Source organism: Thalassophryne amazonica, chromosome 8, assembly GCF_902500255.1.
Source record: "Thalassophryne amazonica chromosome 8, fThaAma1.1, whole genome shotgun sequence".
Classification (NCBI taxonomy): domain Eukaryota; kingdom Metazoa; phylum Chordata; class Actinopteri; order Batrachoidiformes; family Batrachoididae; genus Thalassophryne; species Thalassophryne amazonica.
In genome coordinates, this window is record NC_047110.1 from 102,141,939 (window position 1) to 102,167,636 (window position 25,698).

The 25,698-nt window shown below is 40.6% G+C and overlaps 1 protein-coding gene across 4 annotated transcripts; it reads left to right on the forward strand.

Annotated features, from left to right (window-relative positions):
- The first annotated feature begins 4,418 nt into the window (after window positions 1–4,418).
- On the forward strand, window positions 4,419–25,265 carry psme3ip1 (proteasome activator subunit 3 interacting protein 1). 4 transcript variants are annotated; one of them, XM_034177108.1, is made up of 8 exons: window positions 4,419–4,499; window positions 9,745–9,881; window positions 9,971–10,069; window positions 10,466–10,587; window positions 14,043–14,182; window positions 15,233–15,315; window positions 20,424–20,618; window positions 25,207–25,265. In XM_034177108.1, the coding sequence occupies exons 2-8, from the start codon at window positions 9,755–9,757 to the stop codon at window positions 25,227–25,229; spliced, it is 789 nt and encodes a 262-aa protein (XP_034032999.1). In that variant the 5' UTR covers window positions 4,419–4,499; window positions 9,745–9,754; the 3' UTR covers window positions 25,230–25,265. The 4 variants fall into 4 exon arrangements, with proteins under 4 accessions (XP_034032999.1, XP_034033000.1, XP_034032998.1 ...); XM_034177109.1 differs by lacking the exon at window positions 25,207–25,265 and adding an exon at window positions 20,979–21,314; XM_034177107.1 differs by lacking the exon at window positions 25,207–25,265 and adding an exon at window positions 20,720–20,962 and having other exon boundaries at window positions 20,424–20,684.
- The last annotated feature ends 433 nt before the right edge of the window (window positions 25,266–25,698 follow it).

Genomic DNA, 25,698 nt, shown 5'->3' on the forward strand with positions numbered 1-25,698 from the left:
TGTCCCAGAACTGAAATATAGATCCTGTTCTGATTATATGTTACTGCTGTGGTGCGCAACATAATAATGTGGGCACACAATATGCTGAATTTACTGCCAGAAATCAAACAAATTTTAAAAGTGTACAGCCTTTGGGTTTTTGAAGATTTACAGTGCATCCAGGAAGTATCGACAGCACTTCTGAATGCTTTGTCATGATAAATATCTCACCATTCTTTTAGTGATTCAGTTAGAATTCTCACTTTCATAAGTCTCAGTTTATCCCTTTTTAATTACCTTCAGGTTTTTTGTTTTTCTTCACATCAGGTTTTCCATCCTGAGATATTCTGTAAGAGCAAATTCATAGAATGGAAATGTTTTTCTCTCAATTTGGTGGGTCGCATGACAGTCGCTTTGACATTGTATATTCTACTAATATAAGAATATACACAAATAAGATTAATTTCTCTATGATATACAACATATTCCAGTGAAGTGTTTTCAGATTTCTTTCAACTTGGTCCAGAAATTACTGAATAATCTTACTTTCACCCTGGCTGGTGTGGCTGTTTCATTGTATTTATTTTATTTGATATTTTCACAAAGCGCTGTGTAAAAGCAGCTCCACAGGCGGGTTAAGAGCAGCCTTTAATATTAATATCTTTAATATGATGTGAGCATGTGAAGCTTTTACTTTCACCCCTGATTATTTTCCATCTTTGTAATGAAATTAATTAAGGATCACACTCGTATGTCGTGTCGTGGCAGACATAGTGTGTTTGACAAACTGATGGTATTATTTTCTATCTGGATTGGGACTGTCTGTTACAGTAGTGTTCAGAATAATAGTGTGACTAAAAAGATTAATCCAGGTTTTGCGTATATTTCTTATTGTTACATGGGAAACAAGGTACCAGTAGATTCAGTAGATTCTCACAAATCCAACAAGACCAAGCATTCATGATATGCACACTCTTAAGGCTGTGAAATTGGGTTATTAGTAAAAAAAAAAAAAAAAAGAAAAAGTAGAAAAGGGGGTGTTCACAATAATAGTACCATCTGCTGTTGATGCTACAAACTCAAAACTATTATGTTCAAACTGCTTTTGTAGCAATGCTGTGAATCATTAAACTAGTATTTAGTTGTATAACCACAGTTTTTCATGATTTCTTCACATCTGCGAGGCATTAATTTTGTTGGTTTGGAACCAAGATTTTGCTTGTTTACTAGTGTGCTTGGGGTCATTGTCTTGTTGAAACACCCATTTCAAGGGCATGTCCTCTTCAGCATAAGGCAACATGACCTCTTCAAGTATTTTGACATATCCAAACTGATCCATGATACCTGGTATGCGATATATAGGCCCAACACCATAGTAGGAGAAACATGCCCATATCATGATGCTTGCACCACCATGCTTCACTGTCTTCACTGTGAACTGTGGCTTGAATTCAGAATTTGGGGGTCGTCTCACAAACTGTCTGCGGCCCTTGGACCCAAAAGAACAATTTTACTCTCATCAGTCCACAAAATATTCCTCCATTTCTGTTTAAGCCAGTTGATGTGTTCTTGGGCAAATTGTAACCTCTTCTGCACATGTCTTTTATTTAACAGAGGGACTTTGCGGGGGATTCTTGCAAATAAATTAGCTTCACACAGGCGTCTTCTAACTGTCACAGCATTTACAGGTAACTCCAGACTGTCTTTGATCATCCTGGAGCTGATCAATGGGTGAGCCTTTGCCATTCTGGTTATTCTTCTATCCATTTTGATGGTTGTTTTCCGTTTTCTTCCACGCGTCTCTGTTTTTTTTTTGTCCATTTTAAACCATTGGAGATCATTGTAGATGAACAGCCTATAATTCTTTGCACCTGCGTATAGGTTTTCCCCTCTCCAATCAACTTTTTAATCAAACTATGCTGTTCTTCTTTTTCTACTTTTTTTTTTACTAATAGCCCAATTTCATAGCCTTAAGAGTGTGCATATCATGAATGCTTGGTCTTGTTGGATTTGTGAAACTCTACTGAATCTACTGGTACCTTGTTTTCCATGTAACAATAAGAAATATACTCAAAACCTGGATTAATCTTTTTAGTCACATAGCACTACTATTATTCTGAACACTACTGTATATAGATAGTCTGATCCTCTTCTGTATTTGTTTTGACAAATAGTGGTTGAACAAATGTGGGACTGAGTTTGAATAAATGTAACAGCACAATAATAGCACGGAAAAAGCAGATTCATGGTGAAACTGTCTTGGAAACACTGATCATGCCCACATTGATTTCTATTGATGTCTGGTTGTGAGATGCTAACCAAGATGGCGGCGCTCTGGCAACAGCGAGCGAATGAGCAGATGGCCACAGTCCTCCATCTAGTGAAATCAATAAGTGGAACATGAGGTGAGGCATTGGCTGAGGGTAATAAACCCCAGGAAGGCCCCAGGACCTAATGGTGTCACTGCTGAAGGACTGTGATAATCAGCTGGCTGGAGTGTTCACATCGATCTTCAACCAGTCTCTAGCCCACATCATCAACCTCCCCTGCCTGAAGGCCTCAACCATTATTCCTATCCCCAGAAAGACCATAGACAGTCCAGATGCCTTCCGTCTGGTCTGTCTCACTCCTCATCAGGAAGTGTTTCGAGAAACAGGTGAGAAGTCACATCATCTCCAGAACTTCCACCCTCATTTGACCTGCACCAATTTGCATACAGGATCAACCAGTCAACTAAGGACACCACAGCCACAAAACCCTCACACACCTGGAGACACAGGGGAGCTATGCCAGGCTGATTTTCACAGACTACAGCTCTGTCTTCAACACCATCATCCCATCCAGACTGGTCTGCAAACTGTCCACTCTCTGTTTTTCTTGCTCCATCTGCCTCTGCTTAAAAGACTTCCTGTCCAACCGCTCCCAGAGAGTAAGAGTGGGGCCCCCACGTCTCCTCAGCACTGAGCCTTCACACTGGCTCATCCCAAGGATGTGTGCTCAGCCCCCTCCTCTACACTCTCTACACCCATGACTGCACCCCCACCCACCCAAACAACACCATTGTGAAACCACCGTGGTTGGACTAATCACGGGAGGACGTGTCCACACTCACTCATCTTCAACCACTTATCTGGATGCTAGGCCAAGGGCAGCAGCTCAAGCTCAAGCAGGGGACCCCAAACTTCCCTTTCCCGGGCCATATTAACCAGCTCTGACTGGGGGATCCCAAGGTGTTCCCAGGGCAGTGCGGGTCTCCTCCCAGCTGGACGTGCCTGGACCACCTCCCTAGGAAGGTGCCCAGGAGGCATCCTTACCAGATGCCAGAACCATGTTAGCTGGCTCCTTTCAATGTGAAGGAGCAGCGGCTCTACTCTGAGCTCCTCACGAATGACCGAGCTTCTCACCTTATCTCTAAGGGAGACACCAGCCACCCTCCTAAGGAAGCCAGTTTCGGCTGCTTGTACCTGTGATCTAGTTCTTTCGGTCATGACTCAACACTCATGACCATAGAGAGTACAAACAAAAATTGACTGGTAGATCTGGTAGATGAGGGAGGTGGTAGCGTAACAGCTTGCACGTTGGACTGGGATGCCAGTGACTCGGGTTTGCTTCCCGATTGCAACCACGCTCCCGACTGGCACTCTTTACATCAGTGCTGGGGGGGAGGAGTGACACGTGTCGTGGGCCCTTCTGGAAACAAGTCGTAGACTTTCGTTGTCATAGACTTTCGTTGTCATAGACTTTCGTTGGTTACCCACGTTAAATAAGAAACTTTTCTTCAACTCCCTTTTCGTCAAAACAGTACAGTAAAGCGAATGCATTACCGCCCCTGATGCACCGATTCTCCGGCCAATCGCAGGCTCCACTGTCCCCTCACTTGTGAACATGACCCCATGGTATTTGAACTCCTTCACTTGGGACAAGACCTCATATTAGACGTTATAAAAGCACACACAGACTAAAAAGCAGTGTTTATCACAGGGCTGTCATTGTCAAAAATGAGGGCCTGAGATAAACACCTCCCATAACAACCCCTCCAACCATATCGATAGATCCATCACTGTGCAATATTCATGATGTCAAATTCTGTGTAATAATGGCCATATGCAGTACAGTGATGTACAATAATGATCCTGTGCAATTAGGTCTACTTGTGAAATAGTTCTAATGTAACTGTTTGTTCTCAGTCCATCTCTTCTTTCTTTTATACTTATTTATTTATATTTTTTATCTCTTAAAAATGTTTACTTTTCATTTACTGTTTATATGCTCTAAGCACCAGAGGAAGAGACTGCACTCAATTTTATTGTACTTGTGCAGTGACACAAAGCTGTCTTATTTTTTCTTGTCTTGTCTTATTCTTGTTCTTGGCCGAATGTAGAAAACAAAACGTGTGAACTGAGGTAAATATCACCCCCCTCCTTTAGAGGGCGGTATAATATACAGAAGCGTTCAAGCTGCTAAAAAGCTCCAGGAAGAAGAAGCAGCTTCAAAGTGCTAGCTGCTGTTAGCAGATCTCGGTAAGTTCGGTTTTAGATTCCTCTTTGGTTGAGCGAGCACTATTTTATATAGTTTGACAGCGACATTCAAGTATGCGCCTGAAATCAGTGTTCTGTGACACAACCTGATTTTTCTGTAGCTGTCTGATAGCATTAGTGAGTGCTAATGTAGCAGATGCTAACGTATTTCAGTGCTGTTACTGCAGAAATTTGTCATTGTGGTAATCTCACGTTTAAATGATCACTTGTGGCCTGTATTGTTTTTGTTGAGTAATATAAGTCTATGATCATAACTCTTAATTATTACTATCTTGCAAACCTTTAAGCTGCTACAAGAGTCCAGTTTTATTGTGAGAATAAATTTCTTCAGTGCTTTGTAATGATTAATGATTACCACAAGGGGGAGCCCTTACTTTAGTAGTTCTATGTTGTTTTGCTTCTAAAATAGTATTGCTGTGAGGTGGAAATAAAAAAAAAAAAAAAAAATCATGTAACCATGTCAAATAAACCTCACTAAAGACTACTTCAGTATATTAAATAAAAATATTAATCAAAATATTAATTGCGTAAATTTAAGTCAAATACAGGCACATTTCACATTGATGGGACTTCACATTTAAGTCCAGCCAGTTTTACAGGAATATGAGGAATATCAGTGACCTGGATATTCAAGTTATGTGTATAAAAAGTACCAATGCATATTCAGTAACATTAATAAAGTACAGTTCTGAAAAAAAAAAGTGTGTGTGTGTGTGTGTGTGTGTGTGTGTATGTATATATACAGTGGTGGGCACAGATAACCAAAAAAATTAACTTCGATAACAGATAATCAGATAACTGAAAAGTTATCTTCGATAAAGATAAAACAATAAACCACCCAAAAATGTATCGGAAGTTACAGATAACCGATAAAGTCCAATATTACTTCTGACACATCTACAGCTAGTAGTAGAACAAATTTAATAGCTTATAATAATAAAAATAAAAACAGACCAGAACAATGAGACCACACTTTTCTTTCAACATTCTGCCCCTGCTGGAAGCTCTTGTTTACTACGGAGTTCCCAGCACAGAGGCACTCCAAGAGCAGCCATAAAGCCAATTCTCTATCAATTACGACGCCGGTCAGGCGCAGGTCTTGAAAAATAAAGTCATGCTGACTTATGGTTTTGATTATAAATAACATTAATACCGATAGAATAACTCCATTAATGTCAATTATGTCATTTGTACATAGTTAAAATATAACCTATATCTTTTAATGTTGAATAATGCACTAATTCTGAGGTTTTTTAACAAACAGACAGATCGCAAAGGATTCTGGGTAAAAGTGCCTCTTTTTGGAGTGAGGCGGAGGGGAAGGCGAAGGGCTACAAATCCCTCCGTTTGGAGGGGTAGGAGGAGCTTACTGCTGTCTCTGAAAAAACAAACATGGCGCCGAAAGAGCCACACAACTGAAGCGGCTTTCATTACAAATTACGCTGTTTAGAAAGTTATAACTTTCCAAAAAACTTTACAGGCAGTTGTCTATGACAGCAGCGTGTCTGCTGCTGGATGCATGTTGCGTATGTTGTCGTTCTGAAGAATATCGTAACGTCGCTCGTGCGCTGCGTTATAATACATATACACACGAACGCTACGATAAGACACTTTTATATCTCACAACAGAGAAAATCATGATAAAGTGTAAGCACGTTAATTTGTATGTTCATAAATCTTTGGATAATATCAATCCCTGCTGTTGGATTTCAAGGTCTGTAACACGTGTGTATTTTGTAAACAAACAGAGCCCTGAACACACTCATCTAATAAGCTTTCAGGCAGAAAATGAAAAGTTTCATGAATGGGAATAAGTTGGAAAATATATACACACACATATATACAACCCCTGGCAATAATTATGGAATCACCGGCCTCAGAGGATGTTCATTCAGTTGTTTAATTTTGTAGAAAAAAAGCAGATCACAGACATGACACAAACTAAAGTAATTTCATATGGCAACTTCCTGGCTTTAAGAAACACTATAAGAAATCAGGACAAATAATTGTAGCAGTCAGTAATGGTTACTTTTTTAGACCAAGCAGAGGGAAAAAATATGGACTCACTCAATTCTGAGGAATAAATTATGGAATCACCCTGTAAATTTTCATCCCCAAAACTAACACCTGCATCAAATCAGATCTGCCCGTTAGTCTGCATCTAAAAAGGAGTGATCACACCTTGGAGAGCTGTTGCACCAAGTGGACTGACATGAATCATGGCTCCAACATGAGATGTCAATTGAAACAAAGGAGAGGATTATCAAACTCTTAAAAGAGGGTAAATCATCACGCAAGGTTGCAAAAGATGTTGGTTGTTCACAGTCAGCTGTGTCTAAACTCTGGACCAAATACAAACAACATGGGAAGGTTGTTAAAGGCAAACATACTGGTAGACCAAGGAAGACATCAAAGCGTCAAGACAGAAAACTTAAAGCAATATGTCTCAAAAATCGAAAATGCACAACAAAACAAATGAGGAACGAATGGGAGGAAACTGGAGTCAACGTCTGTGACCGAACTGTAAGAATCCGCCTAAAGGAAATGGGATTTACATACAGAAAAGCTAAACGAAAGCCATCATTAACACCTAAACAGAAAAAAAACAAGGTTACAATGGGCTAAGGAAAAGCAATCGTGGACTGTGGATGACTGGATGAAAGTCATATTTAGTGATGAATCTCGAATCTGCATTGGGCAAGGTGATGATGCTGGAACTTTTGTTTGGTGCCGTTCCAATGAGATTTATAAATATGACTGCCTGAAGAGAACATGTAAATTTCCACAGTCGATGATATGGGGCTGCATGTCAGGTAAAGGCACTGGGGAGATGGCTGTCATTACATCATCAATAAATGCACAAGTTTACGTTGATATTTTGGACACTTTTCTTATCCCATCAATTGAAAGGATGTTTGGGGATGATGAAATCATTTTTCAAGATGATAATGCATCTTGCCATAGAGCAAAAACTGTGAGAACATTCCTTGCAAAAAGACACATAGGGTCAATGTCATGACTTGCAAATAGTCCGGCTCTTAATCCAATTGAAAATCTTTGGAAGTTGAAGAAAATGGTCCATGACAAGGCTCCAACCTGCAAAGCTGATCCGGCAACAGCAGTCAGAGAAAGTTGGAGCCAGATTGATGAAGAGTACTGTTTGTCACTCATTAAGTCCATGCCTCAGAGACTGCAAGCTGTTATAAAAGCCAGAGGTGGTGCAACAAAATACTAGTGATGTGTTGGAGCGTTCTTTTGTTTTTCATGATTCCATAATTTTTTCCTCAGAATTGAGTGATTCCATATTTTTTTCCCTCTGCTTGGTCTAAAAAAGTAACCGTTACTGAATGCCACAATTTTTTTTTTTTTCCTGATTTCTTATAGTGTTACTTAAAGCCAGAAAGTTGCCATTTGAAATGACTTTAGTTTTGTGTCATGTCTGTGATCTGCTTTTTTCTACAAAATTAAACAACTGAATGAACATCCTCTGAGGCTGGTGATTCCATAATTTTTGCCAGGGGTTGTATGTGTAACACATAACCTGACGTCCTAATAGACTGATATTATTTGTCAAGGAAATTTCTAAAGGAAATAAGGCTGGATGCAAAAAATGGGAGAATTTGAAAAAGAAATAAGGTTGTAATTCCATTAAAAAAGTGAAACTTGTATAATGTATACATTCATTGCACACAAAAAAAGCCATTTGCAAAGCCAGAAAGTTGATTTGACAATCATCTGACATAACCGGAGTCAAAATAAATAGAACACTGCTATGTACTGGTTCCCACATGCTTAGTGAACACTACTGACCAATAGATGGCAGTAGAGGCCTTGAAAACAAAATTCCAGATACAGTAATCCCTGTTTGCTACATTTAAAATGCGTGGAATTTAACAAACGCAAATAAAACCAACATCTATAAACCCAGAGAATATATTCACGAAAGCTTTAGGCACTAGAGTTTAATGCTGTTTTCTGTGGAGCCTGAACAGAGTGTCTGAAATGCATTTGTCCTGTCGTGATGTACTGAGATTACATCATCCTACCCAAAATGCATTGCGGGTCACAGGATGTGCTCACAAAACCTTAAAAATTAGCACATTACTTTAAAACTAAAACATATATCTGATATTTTCACTTAATAAAACTTCAGACATGACATTAATTTTAAATAACTTGTCCAAAATTTGCTTGGTTAAAATTTGAACCATAAGTTAAAAACGTATGCCTCTGGATGACTTAGGTGATGTCGGCAGCCTATTGGTATGTTGTTAAAAGAAATTTTTTTTTCTTTTGGGGCTGTTTCTCTTTTCTTTGCAGAGGATTGAGATGCTTTTTATACAAGCAGCTCTCTTCTGTTAACAAAGGTTATAGCTGTGCGTCTGTTACAAATTTTTTAACAGGTGAGTGCTAAACTAATTTTAAAAACGCTTGTCTCTGTTCAGTTTTATTTTGTTTATCGGTTTAAAAGTTATCGGACAAAGATTAATCGGAAGATAATTATCTAAAAAGATAATCTGATAAGGAAAACATTATCTTCGATAATTATCTATTATCAGAAGTGTGCCCACCACTGTGTATGTGTGTATATATATATGTATATATATATATATATGTGTGTGTGTATGTGTGTTTTCAAACCACTTATTTTTAAAGTAATATTACTTTATTTTACTCAAAAAAAAAGTTTTTGATTAACTGAATTGAAAGGATGCATGTGTCAATATGCACAGTATTTTTTTATACACTGTTATTGATCAGTTTTGCCCTCTAGTCAATTTTTGTTGGCATAATAAACAAAAAGCAGGCCTACTCTTGTCACATCTGCTTTTCTAACAAAACACCATTTATTGATAGAAAAAATTGTCAAGATAATTGAGGGTATCATATTTTTGTCAAACAGATCCTTGAAAATCAAGCCAGATGGCAGTTATGCGTTGGTGTAATGGACAGACTCAAACAGTATATTCAATCCTACGTGCCCATATATTTTTACAAGATGAGAGCAGTTTTTCAGTATTAAAACATTTAAATAAGAGGATTTTTTTTTTTTTATGTAAACAAAAAAACATAATGTTCCAAAAACAGTTAGTGATGTGATGGGCAGGCATTTGCACATGTATCTTAACTGAGATTTTGTCCAAATTTTATATAACAGTTTGATTTTTCCTATTAATTGGATGAAAATAACAGCTTTCAGTGTGTGTGTGTCTATGTGCACGTGTAGGCCAGTTGTGATGGCAGGAGGAGGATCAGCAGGTGTTGACCTCAGTAGGAAGTTTGTTTCAGAGGCACAGCTTGATGAGCGGCGGAAGAAGAGACAGGAGGAATGGGAGAAAGTCAGGAAACCAGATGACCCACAAGGTAGGCACCAAACACAAAGTGATGCTACACACAAGGATGCATGTGTTCCCCACTTAACACCTTTGCACACGTGTTTGTGCGTTCCTCAGAGGCTCCAGAGGAGGAGTATGACCCCCGTTCTCTCTATGAGCGACTGCAGGAGCAGAAGGACAAAAAACAAGAGGAGTTTGAAGAGCAGTTCAAATTCAGTAGGTCTTTATTTTTGAGCTGTTTGGGTTTCATGTCCGTAAGAGTTTTGTTTCTCCACTGGTTGGCTAATGTTGAGTCATAAGAATTTTTATATCTGTACTGTTCGTATTTTTAAGACAAAATGCCAACTTTTCCATCTTGTAATTCCTGTAAGATGCAATATTTACAATATCTACAATATTTTTAATGGCAGTGATAAAGTTTATATTTAAGGAAAAGTGTCACAGTGTCTTAAATTTGGACAGTGGGCATATTTTATCAAACGCAAAATGTTGCACATTTACCAAAATGACCCACAACTCGAGTGTGCATTTAAAAATGAACTCTTGACTTGTGTTATGAAAGCAGTCATCTGCTGCCATGTGTTGAGAGCACGTTTGTTTCCGTGGTAACAGAGAACATGGTGAGGGGATTGGATGAGGATGAAACCAGTTTCCTGGATGAGGTCTCCCGGCAACAGAGCCTGGTGGAGAAGCAGCGCAGAGATGAAGAGCAACAGGAACTGATGGAATACAGAATATCCTTTATTCTTGAATTTGGATTCAAACAAAATTTTCAGTGCTCACAATTATCTGTTAAGACCTGCATGTACATATCAGCATAATAGGCGGGGGACCTCAGCCGAGTATTGGCTTGTTGTGGATGAAAATTACGCTTTTTATAGGCAGAGTGCATATAAGCATTATTATTATCATTATTATTATTATCCCTTCTAGGCATTTTGAGCCTGTGCAAAATGACAGAAAAAATACTCTGTGAAGATCTGAGGCAGCTCTGTGTAACCAGTAGTTCTCCTGCACTTTCTGCTACCGCATTTTGCTTTCAAATGTTTCATACAGTTGAAGCAGTTTTTGTCAAGAGGTTCATGCACAACTCCTAAAGTATTTGGTAGAGTTCAGTGAAGAGTCACACGTAATGTTGGCGCACCATATGAACACATGCATAAAGGACAATCATTTTAATCCAGCATCTTCAAGGGGCCATAATTGGATCTTTGTTGGTGTAGCTGTTTTTAAATGCATCATATATGTCAATTACATGTATAGAGTTTGAGAAGTTTAATTCAGATATTTGTAGGGTTGCAAATTTTCAGAGTTGAAAACTTTCCATGGGCGCATATGGGAGTTAACCAGTGGTGGGCACAGTTCCGCTAATCGCTAATTAGCAAAGCTAAAAACAATTTTGTTAGTGTTTTAGCTTTTCAGTTAATTTTGAAAGCCATCAGCGGACCACTTATCTGCCGCTAAATTTAGTTACGCTAACTTTCAGTCCGCTAACTTTTTTTTTGCTGGCATAGTGAATAAAACTTAAGGATCAAAATCATATACGTTAGTACATACCTGTTGCGTGCTTTGCAATAGTCAGACGGGTGTGAGCTCAGTCCTCCCCCAGGAGAACAGAGCAGAGCGGGCCGGCTACTGTTGCCTCGAAAAAAAAACACACACACACACACACACAAAAACCCAGACATTTACATTCCACATGCAAAAAGACGGACAGCAGGCAGGAGACATGAAATACAAAGCACTTTTCACTCATGTTTTTACTCATAAACAACTAATTCCGGACATTGTCAACATTAACTGTAACTAACATTTTTACAGAGAGAAAATATTACACATATGACATATCTGTTAAAGGAATGTGCTAAATTCTGAAGGTTTGAGCTTTTAACAAACGTGCCAAAAGGCATTATGGGAAGCAGCAGCCGGCCCGCTCAGCTCTCTTCTGCTGAGGGAGGACTGAACTCACAGCCAGCTGACTACCGTACATAAGACAGAAGCTCTGGCTCGTTGTTCCTTATTGGGTTTGTGATCTCTTTTGATTTTTCTCAAAAGCCTCTGCGGTGCTTAAAATGGAAACTGTCTTATGAGTAGCAGACGGTACTAAAAGATAGCCGTTAGCTGTAACTAATTTTTTTTTTTTTTTTGCAGTTTAGCATTATAAAAGTTAACTTTTCAGTTGGTGGATTAGTGGCTATCGAAAATAACTTTTTCGTTAGCTGTACCCACCACTGGAGTTAACAGGAATAAACTGGAAATTTGCAGAAGTGCAGGGTAGCCTATAATGGTGAACTTAAACTGCATATCACCTAAGTGTGCATAAATAAATAAGAATCTTGCAGCATACCTGAACTGTGCATTCCTCATTCACATGCACCCCCACCATGCACGATGCATTCTTCCATCACATGCACTGACCATTTAAAGGATCCTGCATGCTACAGCATTTCAAGAGGCTTGAAAACCTGAAATGTTTTCATTTTACATTTTTAATGGGACTTTATTCAGTTATGGGGGGTACATAGGGAACATGTTTATTTTATTCAACATTCATGTATTTTTTTTTTTTATGAAACAACTTAATGGACCACATTTATATAGCACTTTTCTGCATCAGACGCTCAAAGAGCTTTACAGTTATGCCTCACATTCACCCATTCACATACCGATGTCAGGGTGCTGCCACACAAGGCGCTCACTACACACCGGGAACAATTTGGGGATTAAGGACCTTGCCCGAGGGCCCTTAGTGATTATCCGGTCAGGCTGGGATGTGAACTGAGGAGCCTTTGCTCTGAAGCCCAATGTTTAACCACTAGACCATCACCTCCCCAACTTGATAAAGTTCTACTCACAAAATAAACTATATGTTTTACAAAATTATACTATAAATCTTTACATGTTTGTCTGTTTATGACAAAATGTTCATGGTTATATATCATGTCTTTTGCATAAATTCCCCACAGTTTCCACTTATTTGCTGTTAACTTCCAAACATCCAACTTTGAATACTGCAAATTGTTCAAAAATTTGTCAAAATTTTCTCAATTCTGGAGCTTAACTTCCCATGGAAAGTTTCTGGAAATTTAGTGGGACTCTTTCGCCCCTTTGTAACCACAAGTATGTCATCAAAAAGGAGAACATCTTATCATGTTGCTCATATAGCTCCAGTTTGACCAACAGATGCTTAAATATAAAGAAGCAGTGAACACTTTTACATGATGGCTGTGTTTTGAAATATATTTTCTGTCTTCACGTCGGGCTGCTTTGTTGCAGTTGAGATCTGAATACTCCGTGCTGTCCTTGGATGCATCAACATTACGACTCCATAGATATTTGGACATTGACCGCTGTTATTTTAGATGTTAAGGTATATTGGTGTTGAAGTCAAACATGAGCTCAAAGTCCAGACGTCAGCAGTCTGCTTCCGTCAGCCTGTTCACGTCACTGCCCTCATTTATTCTAATTCTAAAAAATGTCCAATCACTTGGGGAGAATTCCTTGCATTTAAGGATTCATATGTCTAAGACAGATCAGCCGACTGCCGTGGAAACCGTGTTACTTGACCGCAGCACACGTTTGAGTTTGATTCTGCCACTTCTGCCGTGTTGTGTTGGTTTTTATTTTTTTGCTCACCATGCTCCTCGTCTATTTCATTCACTCTTTCTGTTTGCAGACAGATGTGTTTTTGACAGACTGGTTTGTCTGCAGATGAAGAAAAGAATGGGTTGTCGTGGAAACGGTATCATAGGCTGGTAGCTATGATGACGATTTGAAGCAGTATTTGCGGCTGTGGATACAAACACATACACACACCTCCAGCTGATTGCAGTGAAAATTCAGGATGGCCCCTTTGTACTTTTTATCTGTGTGTCTTTGCGCCTCTTCAGCCTTGAACCTCGTGTGCTCTCTTCTTCTCTTCACCCTGTTGCTGCCTCTGCTGCAGTTTGGCCCTGTTTAATGTCTCCTGTGCTTTTCTCTTAAGGTCTCTATCTGTGACTCTCTCCGTCTCCATCTCTGCCTGAAAGCTTTTCTTTGCCTGCCGGAACTGTGACACCTTTCTGGAGCAATTTAATAGAAGCAGGACAGAATGTAATGTGGTGAACAGACCCTGAGCACCGCAGCGAGCCCTAGAATAGAAAGGCCGCGTTTCTATTATGTTTTCTTCACCTTAACTCTGTATTATCACAGCGCCCTTGTGAAGCGAGCAGCTGCTGAAAGCCAGCGAGAGCCTGAGAAGAAAAGTGTGTCCAAGCAAGTCGGAGCAGAGCAAAGGAGCAGTCTCTTGTCTCAAGCTCATCTACTGGCTGGAGCTGTTAAGAGACGCAGGTACACACACACACACACACGCACCATAATCTGAGCCGCTCCTCCTGCCATCCTGCACAGTTTGAACGGTGCAGGATTAATATCAGCGTCTTCCATATCAACAAATTCTGCTGTGCCACACAACAACTTTGGCTCTTTGGAAAGTGGAAATAATAATTTGTCCCTTTTTTTTTTTTTTTCAAGTTATTATTTTCCTGACATAGTCAAGTCCACAGCAGGTAGCCACCACCCACTAGCTTAACAAAAGCTGCTGTGAGCCGAGCAGAGGCTGCCGCTAGCAGTGACTGTCTGCAGTAGGACTGTAATGATCAGTTAATAATCGACAAATATTTTGAAAATCTATTTTTTTTTTTTATTCAGATTGATTTGAGCTTCTTAAATGTAAATATGTTCTGGTTTATTTTATTAGTTTCTTTATTTCCCTCTGGCAGCAAATTGAATGTGTTTGAGGTGTGGACAAAACAAGACGTTTGAAGGCATTATGTTGGGCTCTGGAAAACACTGCTCAGCATTTTTCACCAGCTAATATTTTATGGGCTGAACAACTAATCGATTTGAGTAAACAATTGGTTGATTAAATGATTATCAAAATTATGGATTGTTATTTGGTCTTCACCTGAAACACAGGCACACTGCTTGGGTTTATCGCATCAAAAGCAGAACATCATTATAAAATGGAATGCCTCAATATAATAAATTTATTACTTTTATTTTCTGAATTATCAGGAGTCAAAATTAGAGCCCAGTCCTACCCCAAACCACATTCTATTTGATTTTGTTAAGATATTTAGTTTCTTGTTGAGAATTTGGTTCCTTGCAGTTTTCATGAAAGTCTCTAGAGCAGTCCCTGCATCTGTACCATCCCCCCCCCCCATTCTCGACCCATGTCCCACATTTTATCAATATTAGTTTGTTTTTTGAGGAATTTTGGTTAACAAAAGAAACTGTGATGACTAAATCTAAATTATGTTTAAAATACACCGATTGCTTTCCTGAGATCGATAATGGAAAATGAAAGTAATCTTTAAAATGTGTTTTGTTTTTATGCAGTTCCTCTCAGTCATCAGACGGCAGTAAAAAGCAGAAGACTGAAAACACAACAGTGGCGAGTGAAAATGGAGACAGACACACAGGTGGGCTGCAGCCTGTACTCCAGCAGGAGAAATATCTGCCTGAATTGGGCAAAAACTCAGCTGTGCACTGTTTAGCTTGCAGAGTTGCAGAGTAATTTCTGTTTTATGAGTTGGAATCTTCTCCATTCCAACCTTTCTGCAGCAGTTGGATGCATTCTCACCTTTAACAAATATGCTACTTTTTCACCTATAACATACACAGAGAAGCCCCCAGACTTAAGCTGCCTTCACATGTGCACAGTAGCGAAACCATCATACTGCTCCTTATTGCAGAAATACTATCATTGGCAGTGTCAGATGTGAGCTGTGGTCATTTTTCATTAGGCCCCATAACCCCCCTAGTAGTTTATCCTTGATATCAGAAAAAAGTACTGAGGGGAGTGCGGATTTTCTTATTTCTTTGTTTTTTTTATTAGAAACAGGTACATACGATGTAATTTCAAACCTGAAAAATGACACATACAGCACCTGCATACCAAGTGAGTAACTGAAAATCCCCAATATTTTTTAAAATAAATCTTGTTTCCATGTTGAATATAGTCAGTGTACTGCACGCTAGTAGCGTGATAAACATGCGTACTGTGCGTGAGTGAGACGGCACAATTGACTGTGTGGTTGTCAATGACAACAAGCTGTTCCAGGCACGGCTCAGTAAACTTGGCCATTTTCAGCCAAAGCGTACTCGCCACCTGGCAGATGTTTTGGTTCTGGCACCAGCTTTACTGCCGTCAATGAAATTTGCCAAAAATAAATTGATGAGGGCCGATTTTGGTATGTGGGTGGGAATGATAAACTTTTTTTTTTTTTTATATGGGGCCTTAATGAGCTGACAATTTATTTAATCGAAATTTAAGCAAATATATGGTTGGTATCATCATGTTCCAAGGTTCTTGAAATGGAGCAATATCTCCACATGATGGACATTTACCATTAATGCAAGATTTTTGGCAAGAACTCTAGTTACATTAAAAAGCTTTAGCTCTGATGGCTACTGAAAAAGTCAACTCTTTGTGACTTTCTTCTCTCTAATAAATGACTCACTTTTACTTGATTTAAACCAGGTGACTCATTTAAATTGTCCATCTCTTGCTTTCTGGCTTTATTGTTTATCATAAAAATGAAATGTTTTGTTGTCGCTACGGCAACAACAAACTGTAAAAGTTTAAAATTTGTAAGTTTTGGTGCGAAGCGCCCCCCGTGGTGCACAAATCCATGCTCTCGGCCAGCATGGGATTAAAGTTACATTCTCTTGTGGAAAATGGTCCGATTTACTGTCTGCCACTATCACCCAACCCACTGCCTATGGCTCCATAAAATAATGCTGCAGCAACTCTCTCCTCATGTGCGCAGCAATGACCAACACCACGATCACTGGGTGCCGTGTGCTGGCGGAGAGGCCGAGAAATTCTTCCTGGCCGGCTGGGACCACGGCATGACCGGTGTTGTGCACACAGTGGCAGAAGCCCCACACCAGCACACACACCAGTAAGAGTGTGTGCGGTGCAGCTCCTCCGCAAAACCGCTCACAAACCGGTTTTTGTGCTGTGTGAAAACATTCAGCTGATTGAACGAAGTCAAACTAAACGCTAACGTAACAAGAACTAAGCAAACGATAAAAAACAAAACAAAAAACGTCACAAACTACCGCAAAACAAAATACAGACGAATTGAGGTTTGCGGTCACATTCATTCAAATTTTTCAACAGTTTAAAAATCCTGAAGAAGCGCCAGCTGCAGGAAGGAAGCTGCACGAAGGTTAAACAATGCCAACGAATGTCCTGATTTCTTGTTTCGTCAGGGCTTTGTTGCCCTTCGTTAGTGTCGTGTGACCGGGCCATTACGAACTTGTAATAATATGTTCTTGTTATCTCTTAATAATCCATCCTTTTTTGATAAACTGCAATATTGCGTCACATTTTATTGGCAGCTCACAGACAGGGAGGACAGGAAGCCCCTGCCCCAAAAAAGATGCTTTGCCTGAAAATAAATTACAGTTAAACGAGGAAAAAAAATTGTGACTATTTTGAGGTTTGCAATGGGTAATTTCTGTTTTAACATTAAAGATTTTGGGCATAAAAACAGATCGGCTTCATGGAACAAGAAGCAAAATGAATTCAATAAGTGCAGTTTCTTCATAATAAACACCACATTAACACACAGAAGGTAACTGGCTAATTAATGTTATTGTACGAAGCACAAAAAACTCAGGCGTAAACTTTCTTGTCGCCATTGAACAGAGAAAAAGATCAAAGATGCTAAACTTGTGCACATTTAACTTACTAAATCTACATTTTTGAATGTGCTTTTACAACATTATAGTTAGCCTCACCTCAGCCGAGACATCCTCCTCGTTATCCTCCATCTGTCCTACAGAGTGCAAACTTGTCAAATGCTGAGTCTTGTGAAGGGTAGTCCCTCTTTTTATTCAAGACAGTATGAAGGTTATATTCACACTCTCTTCATGTGTGGTCTTCCAGTTTGAGAGCATGATTTATTAATTTCACTCGCTGTCTAAGACCCAACATGTCCTCATCATTCAGATCATCTTGTTTTATGGTGGTTGGCATTCAGCTTAGTGGTGCATTGCCGCCACCTTCTGCTCTAGAATGTGAATCACAGAACTTCATTTTTCCTTTTTTATCGAACACTGGGACGCTAGTGTGGGAGAATAAATTTAACTAGCGCGTTGCCCGTGGGGATCCACAGGCTCTACATTGGGTAGTGTTTTTAAAATAGGTAGCTGACATTTATCATGGATGGTAATAAATTATGCAAAGTTTTTATAATGATTTGGAATGGTGTGTGAGTCCAGAATTGAATTACCAACATCCATTGTTCAGTGTTGTTAGCTAATATCTGTAGTTTCTCAAAAAATATTAGTCCTGTCAGTGTTCCGTCTTGGCACCATTCATCCTTAACCCAAAATACATAAACATACCAAACAGCAAATGTCAGCTCTTCCCAGGTCAGCATTCTCCAAATCAGACATGAAAATTAGTGGTTTAAATTGGTCAAATTCTTACTTTCTCTACATTATTAATATGGAACGCATCTATATGGAAGACACCATTGTATTTCTCATGCCTACAACACAAAATTCAGCTTTCAGAATCTCTGGGATGCTCCCCTAGTGTGAAAAGGAGAAAAACCCATATAGTCATGTACTTGAAAAATCGCTGATGGCTAGTCTGTGCTCATAGCATCTCTCGGGAGATGGAATTTGGTGTAAATATTAGAGATTATTGAATAATACACAACAAGGAACACTGAGTATTGATGGCTTTTCTAGTCTTCAACAAGTCTTCCAGCCAACTACTTCACCAAAAGCTTCATCACATGAAGCCTCATTAACAGCTCATTAGAAATGACTGACATCTACTGCTCACACAGTGTGTAGCATGCTTACGGTAACGCTTTTAGTGGACAAGTAACACCAGTCACTGCTACATTCAATATTTATAACATGGCTAGTCAAACAGCTAACTTTTTGTTTAATAGTAACAGAGAATTTTGTTATTTATCTAAGCATTTTTTCCTTCTTTTCTTTTTCTTGTTGTTTTTTTTGTTTGTTTGTTTGTTTTATTTTTCTCTAGGATTGGTTAAAACAAAATTTGTGTCAAATCCTATGAAGCTCATAGCAGTCATGGCTAAGTATTGAATTTTATTTTGAAAGGTCTTGCTGGGCAGATGGGCGAGGCTAAGCTAATGTTAATTTTTTTTAAATAAAATCACATACGAGGTCTACTAGAAAAGTATCCGACCTTATTATTTTTTTCAAAAACCATATGGATTTGAATCACGTGTGATTGCGTCAGACAAGCTTGAACCCTCGTGCGCATGCGTGAGTTTTTCCACGCCTGTCGGTTGCGTCGTTCGCCTGTGAGCAGGCTTTGAGTGAGGAGAGGTCCAGCCCCTCGTCGGATTTCATTGCCAGGAAATGGCAGAATGATTTGGGCTTTTTTTCCATCAGAATTTTTTCAGAAACTGTTAGAGACTGGCAGCTGGAAACCATTAGAAAAATTTATCTGGCTTTCAGTGAAAATGTTACGGGCTTGGTAGAGAATACATGGATTCGCTACTGGAGCGAGACAAAACCAGCTCCGTTTTGGTCTCACAGGACGGCTTTGAGATGGCGTTCAGACAGCTGTCAGTGGTTTTTCCATCGAGTGATTATCCGAGAAATTGTGGATGTGCCTCGACATGCCAGAACGTGTCCCGTGAGGCTTCATCATGGCGTTGCTTTGTGACGCACGGAATTCCTCCGTACGTCTGTCTCAATGTGCCGAAAAAGTGCTGATGTCCACGTCTTTTCACAATTCCTGTGCTAGTCAGACGACGTCCCGGATAAAACACAGCGTCCAGTTTGGACATGAACGGCACATTCCACTGTTACAGGAGTTTTTGTCATGGAAAGAGGAGTGGAGGCTTCGCGCGTCGCGGCGGTGCCGCATGGCAAATCCATCGTGACGCGCGAAGCCTCCACTCGGCTTTCCATGACAAAATCTCTTGTTAAAAGTGAAATCTGCCGGAAAATGGTTGATGTCCAGCTCTTGTGATAACCAGAGAAATGGCACACGATGGTCACGGATCCAGACAGCCATCCGTTTAGAAATGAAATGGTCGTTCAGCCTGTCGATGGCGGCTTCGGAGCGTGGCGCGCCCCACAGCCGCTGGGGGCTGTCCTTAAAGCGACAGTAACACTCCTTATTCTCTACCAAGCCTGTAACATTTTCACCGAAAGCCAGATAAATTTTTCTAATGGTTTCCAGCTGCCAGTCTCTAACAGTTTCTGAAAAAAATTCTGATTGGAAAAAAAGCCCAACTCATTCCGCCATTTCCTGACAATGAAACAACGACGAGGGGGCTGGACCACTCCTCACTCAAAGCCTGCTCACAGGCGAATGACGCAACCGACAGGCGTGGAAAAACTCACACATGCGCACAAGGGTTCAAGCTTTTCTGACGCAATCACACGTGATTCAAATCCATATGGTTTTTGAAAAAAATAATAAGGTCGGATACTTTTCTAATAGACCTCGTAAATATTCATGAAACACGTTGCATTGTCTTTAGCGGTGAAATGTGACAGTGTGTTGTATTGTGTTCAGAACAGGAGGCAGGAACAAGGGGCACCAGTGAACGGCAAACTGTTCCCGACCTGACGGTCCGGACCCGCACCAACCTGCTGGGTTCTGCTGGAGGCGTGTTGCACCTGCCGTCAGCAGCGGTGTGCGTTGGCGTGTTACCTGGACTCTGCGACTATTCCGCCAGCAGCGACTCCGACAGCAGCTCGGACAGCGAAGGTAGCGTGGACGCAATCATGATGCCGTACCCACGGCACACCAGGGCCTACAGATAAACACACACACACATATATATACACAGACACACGCAGTGACCAGAGAGAGAGGTCAGAGGTCACACACGGCACATAGTCTTGCACTGGCAAATGCGTCACATAGCGCACGTGAAACACTTCCAGTAATCATGCTGTTTGCACAGCTGTGAGTTTAACTGTTGCTCTTTAGTTCTTTACTCCCAAACAAACTGTGTGGCATGAACTTAATCTTTGAATCTGTTTTTGGTTTTGGTTTTGTGGCACTCGAAACGTGACGCCTCCACCCTTCCTCCCACCCCCCACCCCCCCATTACATGTCACGCAGTTTAAGCCGAGCATCCAATCACGCACAGCTCTACCCCGATGACATCCCACCCCTCCCCTCCCCAACACTCCCGAGCCGCAGCGGCTCAGAGCTGTGCTATTGGCTGAGGGAACAGTGATTGACAGCTGTGGATCCAGGAAGAGGCTGCTTACACTGAGTCACATGATTCACATCTTTTACATTTCAGCAGCAGAGGAGAGAAAGTCCAGACAGACGTGTCATTGTGGGGGACTGAACTTATAAAAAAATTGTTGGCTTTGTTTTTGTGTCACCTGTCGACTGCCAGCTGCTGTTATTCAAAGATTAAGTAGAGATGAATAAAAAAATTGTCTCTTTTATTGTGTATTTTCTGCCTGTGTCTGATGTATATTTATGTATGTTGTACTGATCTGATCACACTAATTGACAGGTGGCATAAGTATTTGACCCCCTATCGTTGCTGTTTGTGCGCTGTGTCCGTGTGGGCGGGGCTCTATCAGCTTTGCACATCCGGACACTGTAATTTTCCCCTCATTGTTCTTAGAAGAAGCATTTTGTCAGGCTGCTTGCTGACTGTAAATCTGCAGACTTTCATGTCCAGCCAGCCCGTCCTGCATAAATTTAGTTTTAAGCAGTGAGTCATTGTCTTGCTGGAAAATAAATCTCCCAAGTCTCAGGTTTCCAGCAGAGGGCATCCGCTTTGCCAGCAGGAATCGTGTGTTTCACTGCTTTCATGTTCCCATTTGGCCCAACAAGCCACTGAGAAGCGTCCCCGCAGCGTGATGCTGCAGCCGCTGTGCTTCAGTCAGGCTTACGCCAAACATGGCATGTTGTCCAAACTGCTGGGGCCTCATGTACAAAGTTGTCTGTATGTACAAAAATGTGGCGTATGTCCATCTCCACTCTAACGTTCAGATGTATCGAAAGTGATATGGCCGTGGAAATGTGTGGTGCACCACGCAGAAATCCTGGCTGGCATGCGCATGTTTCTACAGTTATTGTCACGTAGAGGTGATGCTGGGAAACTGTTAATAGTGTGAAAACAAGAAGTCATCAGAGTGATGAGCACATCAGAGACACACTGAGGAACAATTAACACACCCACGTGTTGGCAAATATATGGGTGGATATAAAGGTACGTTCAAAGGGATGAGGAAAATGGCACAAACAATGCCTGCGTTAGCGTTGTCAGAGGACCTTGCAAATGGCACAATCTGACGTGAATGCGTATTCAGGGAACGTGAGGATTTACTTGCAAATGACCATAATGGGCTCATAATCTGATTTCTTTTACCAAGGCCAGTTGCGCGCAGAACTGCAGCCGGCTCAGAGCGCAATACAGCGAGGAGCCAGGGGTTGTCTGTGCGCATATAGGTGGTGACCACACTAGGTGTCCTGGCGGCGTGAGCTGGCTGATTGGTCAGGAGTGTGCCAGTCAACCTGTGTGGAACGCAATCATCCGAATGTCATCCAGGTACATCACATTCCAACATTTAAAGTGCAATTTGCACAGAGAGCCGGTTTCCCGAATGTCATCAGAGCTATTGACCGCACACATTGGCGGCACGGTGACTTAGTGGTGGTTAGCACTGGTGCCTCACTGCAAGAAGGTCGTGGGATTGATTTCCAGCCTTTCTGTGTGGAGTTTATACAAGTATGTTCTCCCCGTGTCTGTGTGTGTTTCCTCTGGGCACTCTGGCTTCCTCCCACAATCAAAAACATGCTTATTTAGGATCTGGTCCTTTCTCTTCTCCTGAACAAGGCAGCATCTCTACATCTGGAGTTGGTCTCCAGGCGCGGGACTGTGGCTGCTCACTGCTCCTAGTGGTTGGATTGTGTCTAACTGTAATTAGGATGGTTAAATGCAGATACGTTTTGTTCCATGTATATATGTGCAATGACAATAAAGGCTCTGTTCTATTCTACATATTGCTATAAAGGCGCGATCACATGATGAATTTGTTTTTGTTAATTGAAAACATTTTCATTCTATCAATGTTCAAATCATATGTGATGCACAAATGCATCTGAATGACATTGTGGCGAGGTGGCCTGGTTCAGTGCATGACTCATTCAGTCTCATGTTTTTTTTTTTTTTTTTCTTTCCATGCTCCAATCACAAAATGAGCGACATGTCCGTGACCCTGTTTTTAATTTTATTATTTCTAGCCCCTCGTAACCATAACCATAATGTCACTGTCTCCCTAACCATAACCCTCAAACCCCTCCGTGTCAACCGGCATTTCGTGCCCCCGTCTGACACGTGTGAGATGAGTAAATAGTTTATTGCATACTTGTTCCGAATGAAACCAGCATGGGCACATTTTGGCATGTACGCATTTAAAATTTATTATTATTATTATTATTTTGTTTCTTGATGGTGAAATTAGAGCTTCTTTAACAAGCCCCCAATTGTCTCCCTGTGTTCAATATTTCTCAATAAACGCATGTGTATAGATGTGATGTCACACACTGTCAGCCGTGTCTCATTCTCTTTAACTTCAGTGTGTGCGCATGCTGCTTTGGCTTCATGTGTGTTTGACAGGATATCAAATAAAATATCCCTGTGAATCTCCACCACATTTACTTAATTTACTCCACTTCATCTGCAGCTCTCACACTGTTAAATTCCTTTTCTTATCGTGATCATTCTGGACAGAGAGGGGAATCTCCAGGGCCTATTTAATTAAATAATACATTTGCATAATTAAATAGGGGCGTGGACAGGGAGGTGTTTGGTACTTTGGCCTGTGTGCTCAATTCCACGTTCAGTGGGATGTACAAAGGAAGGTGCTTGGATCCGTGCATACGCACACTTTGATACATATGAATTTTATTGTGCTTAGCCCAGTTTCTGGGTTTTGGTGTACACCATGTTTCAGTAGGAAATCCACACACGTCCTTGTACATGAGGTTCCTGATCTTCACAGCAACGTGTGTGTGTGTGTGTGTGAAACACCCACTGAAGTTTAATTCGTTCAGTTGTTCACAGGTGTCTTGATTGCTCCCCTCACTCATTTGTGATCCATCAGTTTTATGGATGACTTTAATTTTCTGATTTCCACCTCTGAAGGTTTTGTTTGTTTCTCCTCAATACTGATACGCACATACAAACCTGGTAACTATGCACAGCTGATCGCTGCTCTGATTGACTTATGAAGCCAGCTGGGTGTAAAATGGTGATTAACTTATTTTAAAAGGAATGAATACTTATGCTGTCCATTTGCTTTGATATTTGTCTTTAATTTAGATCGTATTATTGTAAAATGTTTGCTTTGAGATTAAAGTGCAAAATGCATGTGTGGCTTTTGTTTTTGGTCCTGTCCGGCCTTCTGTCCATGTGTGAACAAAACCTGATTTCAGCCAGACTTGGTGGAATGAGCGAGGGTCGGTCAAGATTGAAGTGACTTCATTATGAGAGAAATCGATTAAAAGTCGCGGTCACAGGCTGAGGTCAAACTCTGTGGCCGTTGTTTATACACTGCATTCACAGTTGTATTGCTGAGGATTAATTTTCTTTCAACGTGATGGGGGTCAGTGTCGAAGACACCAGTCACCATGACCCCCCCGTCTTCACCATCAGACTCTGACCAACAGAGGGCACCGCGCTCTACCAAAAATGGTGACATTTGTTGCATGACCAAAATCTTCAGTTATTTTAGTTTTATCTAACTGCACTGGGTGACATTTTGCTTTTTTGACAACCAAAATAATTTTCTCCTTCAACATCGCCATGCTTGTGCAACAAATGGGTTGCAGTGATAATATAGGTCTCAGCCAATCCTTGCCCAATACTCACCATAAAAATAAAACACAAACGTGGCTCGTCACAGCCTCCTCACACTCAGTCAACATTGGGTCCAATCCCCTATTATAGAACGGGTGGCTCAGTGGGATAAGGGGTTTATCCTGGGTTTGATTCATGATACTTGTCTTTGTCCTTGGACAAGATATATTACCCTGTACCTTGTGTGTGTGTCTGGACAAAATAACTCAAAGGGATGGACATACTTCTTTCAAACTTGGTGGGAATGTTATTTGGATTAACATTGAGGCATGATTAGATTTTGGAGTAGTTTGGTCAAAGGAAAACATGGTCCGTGAACCACTTTTGTGTGTGCGTGTGTGTATCTCAACAACCAAGAAGCCCAGATGGATGATCTAAAGCATATATTAATTAGCAAAATTTATTTACATCCATTTTTAAAGAAATATAAACAGTATGGTACTGTATGGTAAATCTGTCCAGAGGCAGCAGTTCCCAAAAACTGAGACTGTGCACGAAGGCGACAAGTGAGGAAAGCCACCAAGACGACAAGACAACTCTGAAGATGTTAATGGCTTCTGTACCTGAGATTGAAGAAATTGTGCATAGTGTAAGTTGTGCATGTTACTTCACCACTTATCCAGCTTCATCATGAATTGGTACAGAGAAGGATTTTCTTAAAGAACCAAGAGATGGAAGCCTAGGTTTGATCTGTTTTGAGTCAGTATTTTTTGCACGCTGCCTCCATCAAATTAAAGGGGTGGGGCAGTCTATGCAAAAAAAAAAAAAAATGCTTTCACCATGTAACATACAAATGTAGTGATGCTTGTTGATCTGTAAAATATTTGTGATGTATTGGTGTAAATGACTTCATATTGACTCATTTTGATGCATAGAACGCGTCAGAAATAAGTTTGATCCATGACAAAGTGACTTTTGCTCAGGCAGTTCTGTAAAAAGTTTAATTAAATTAAT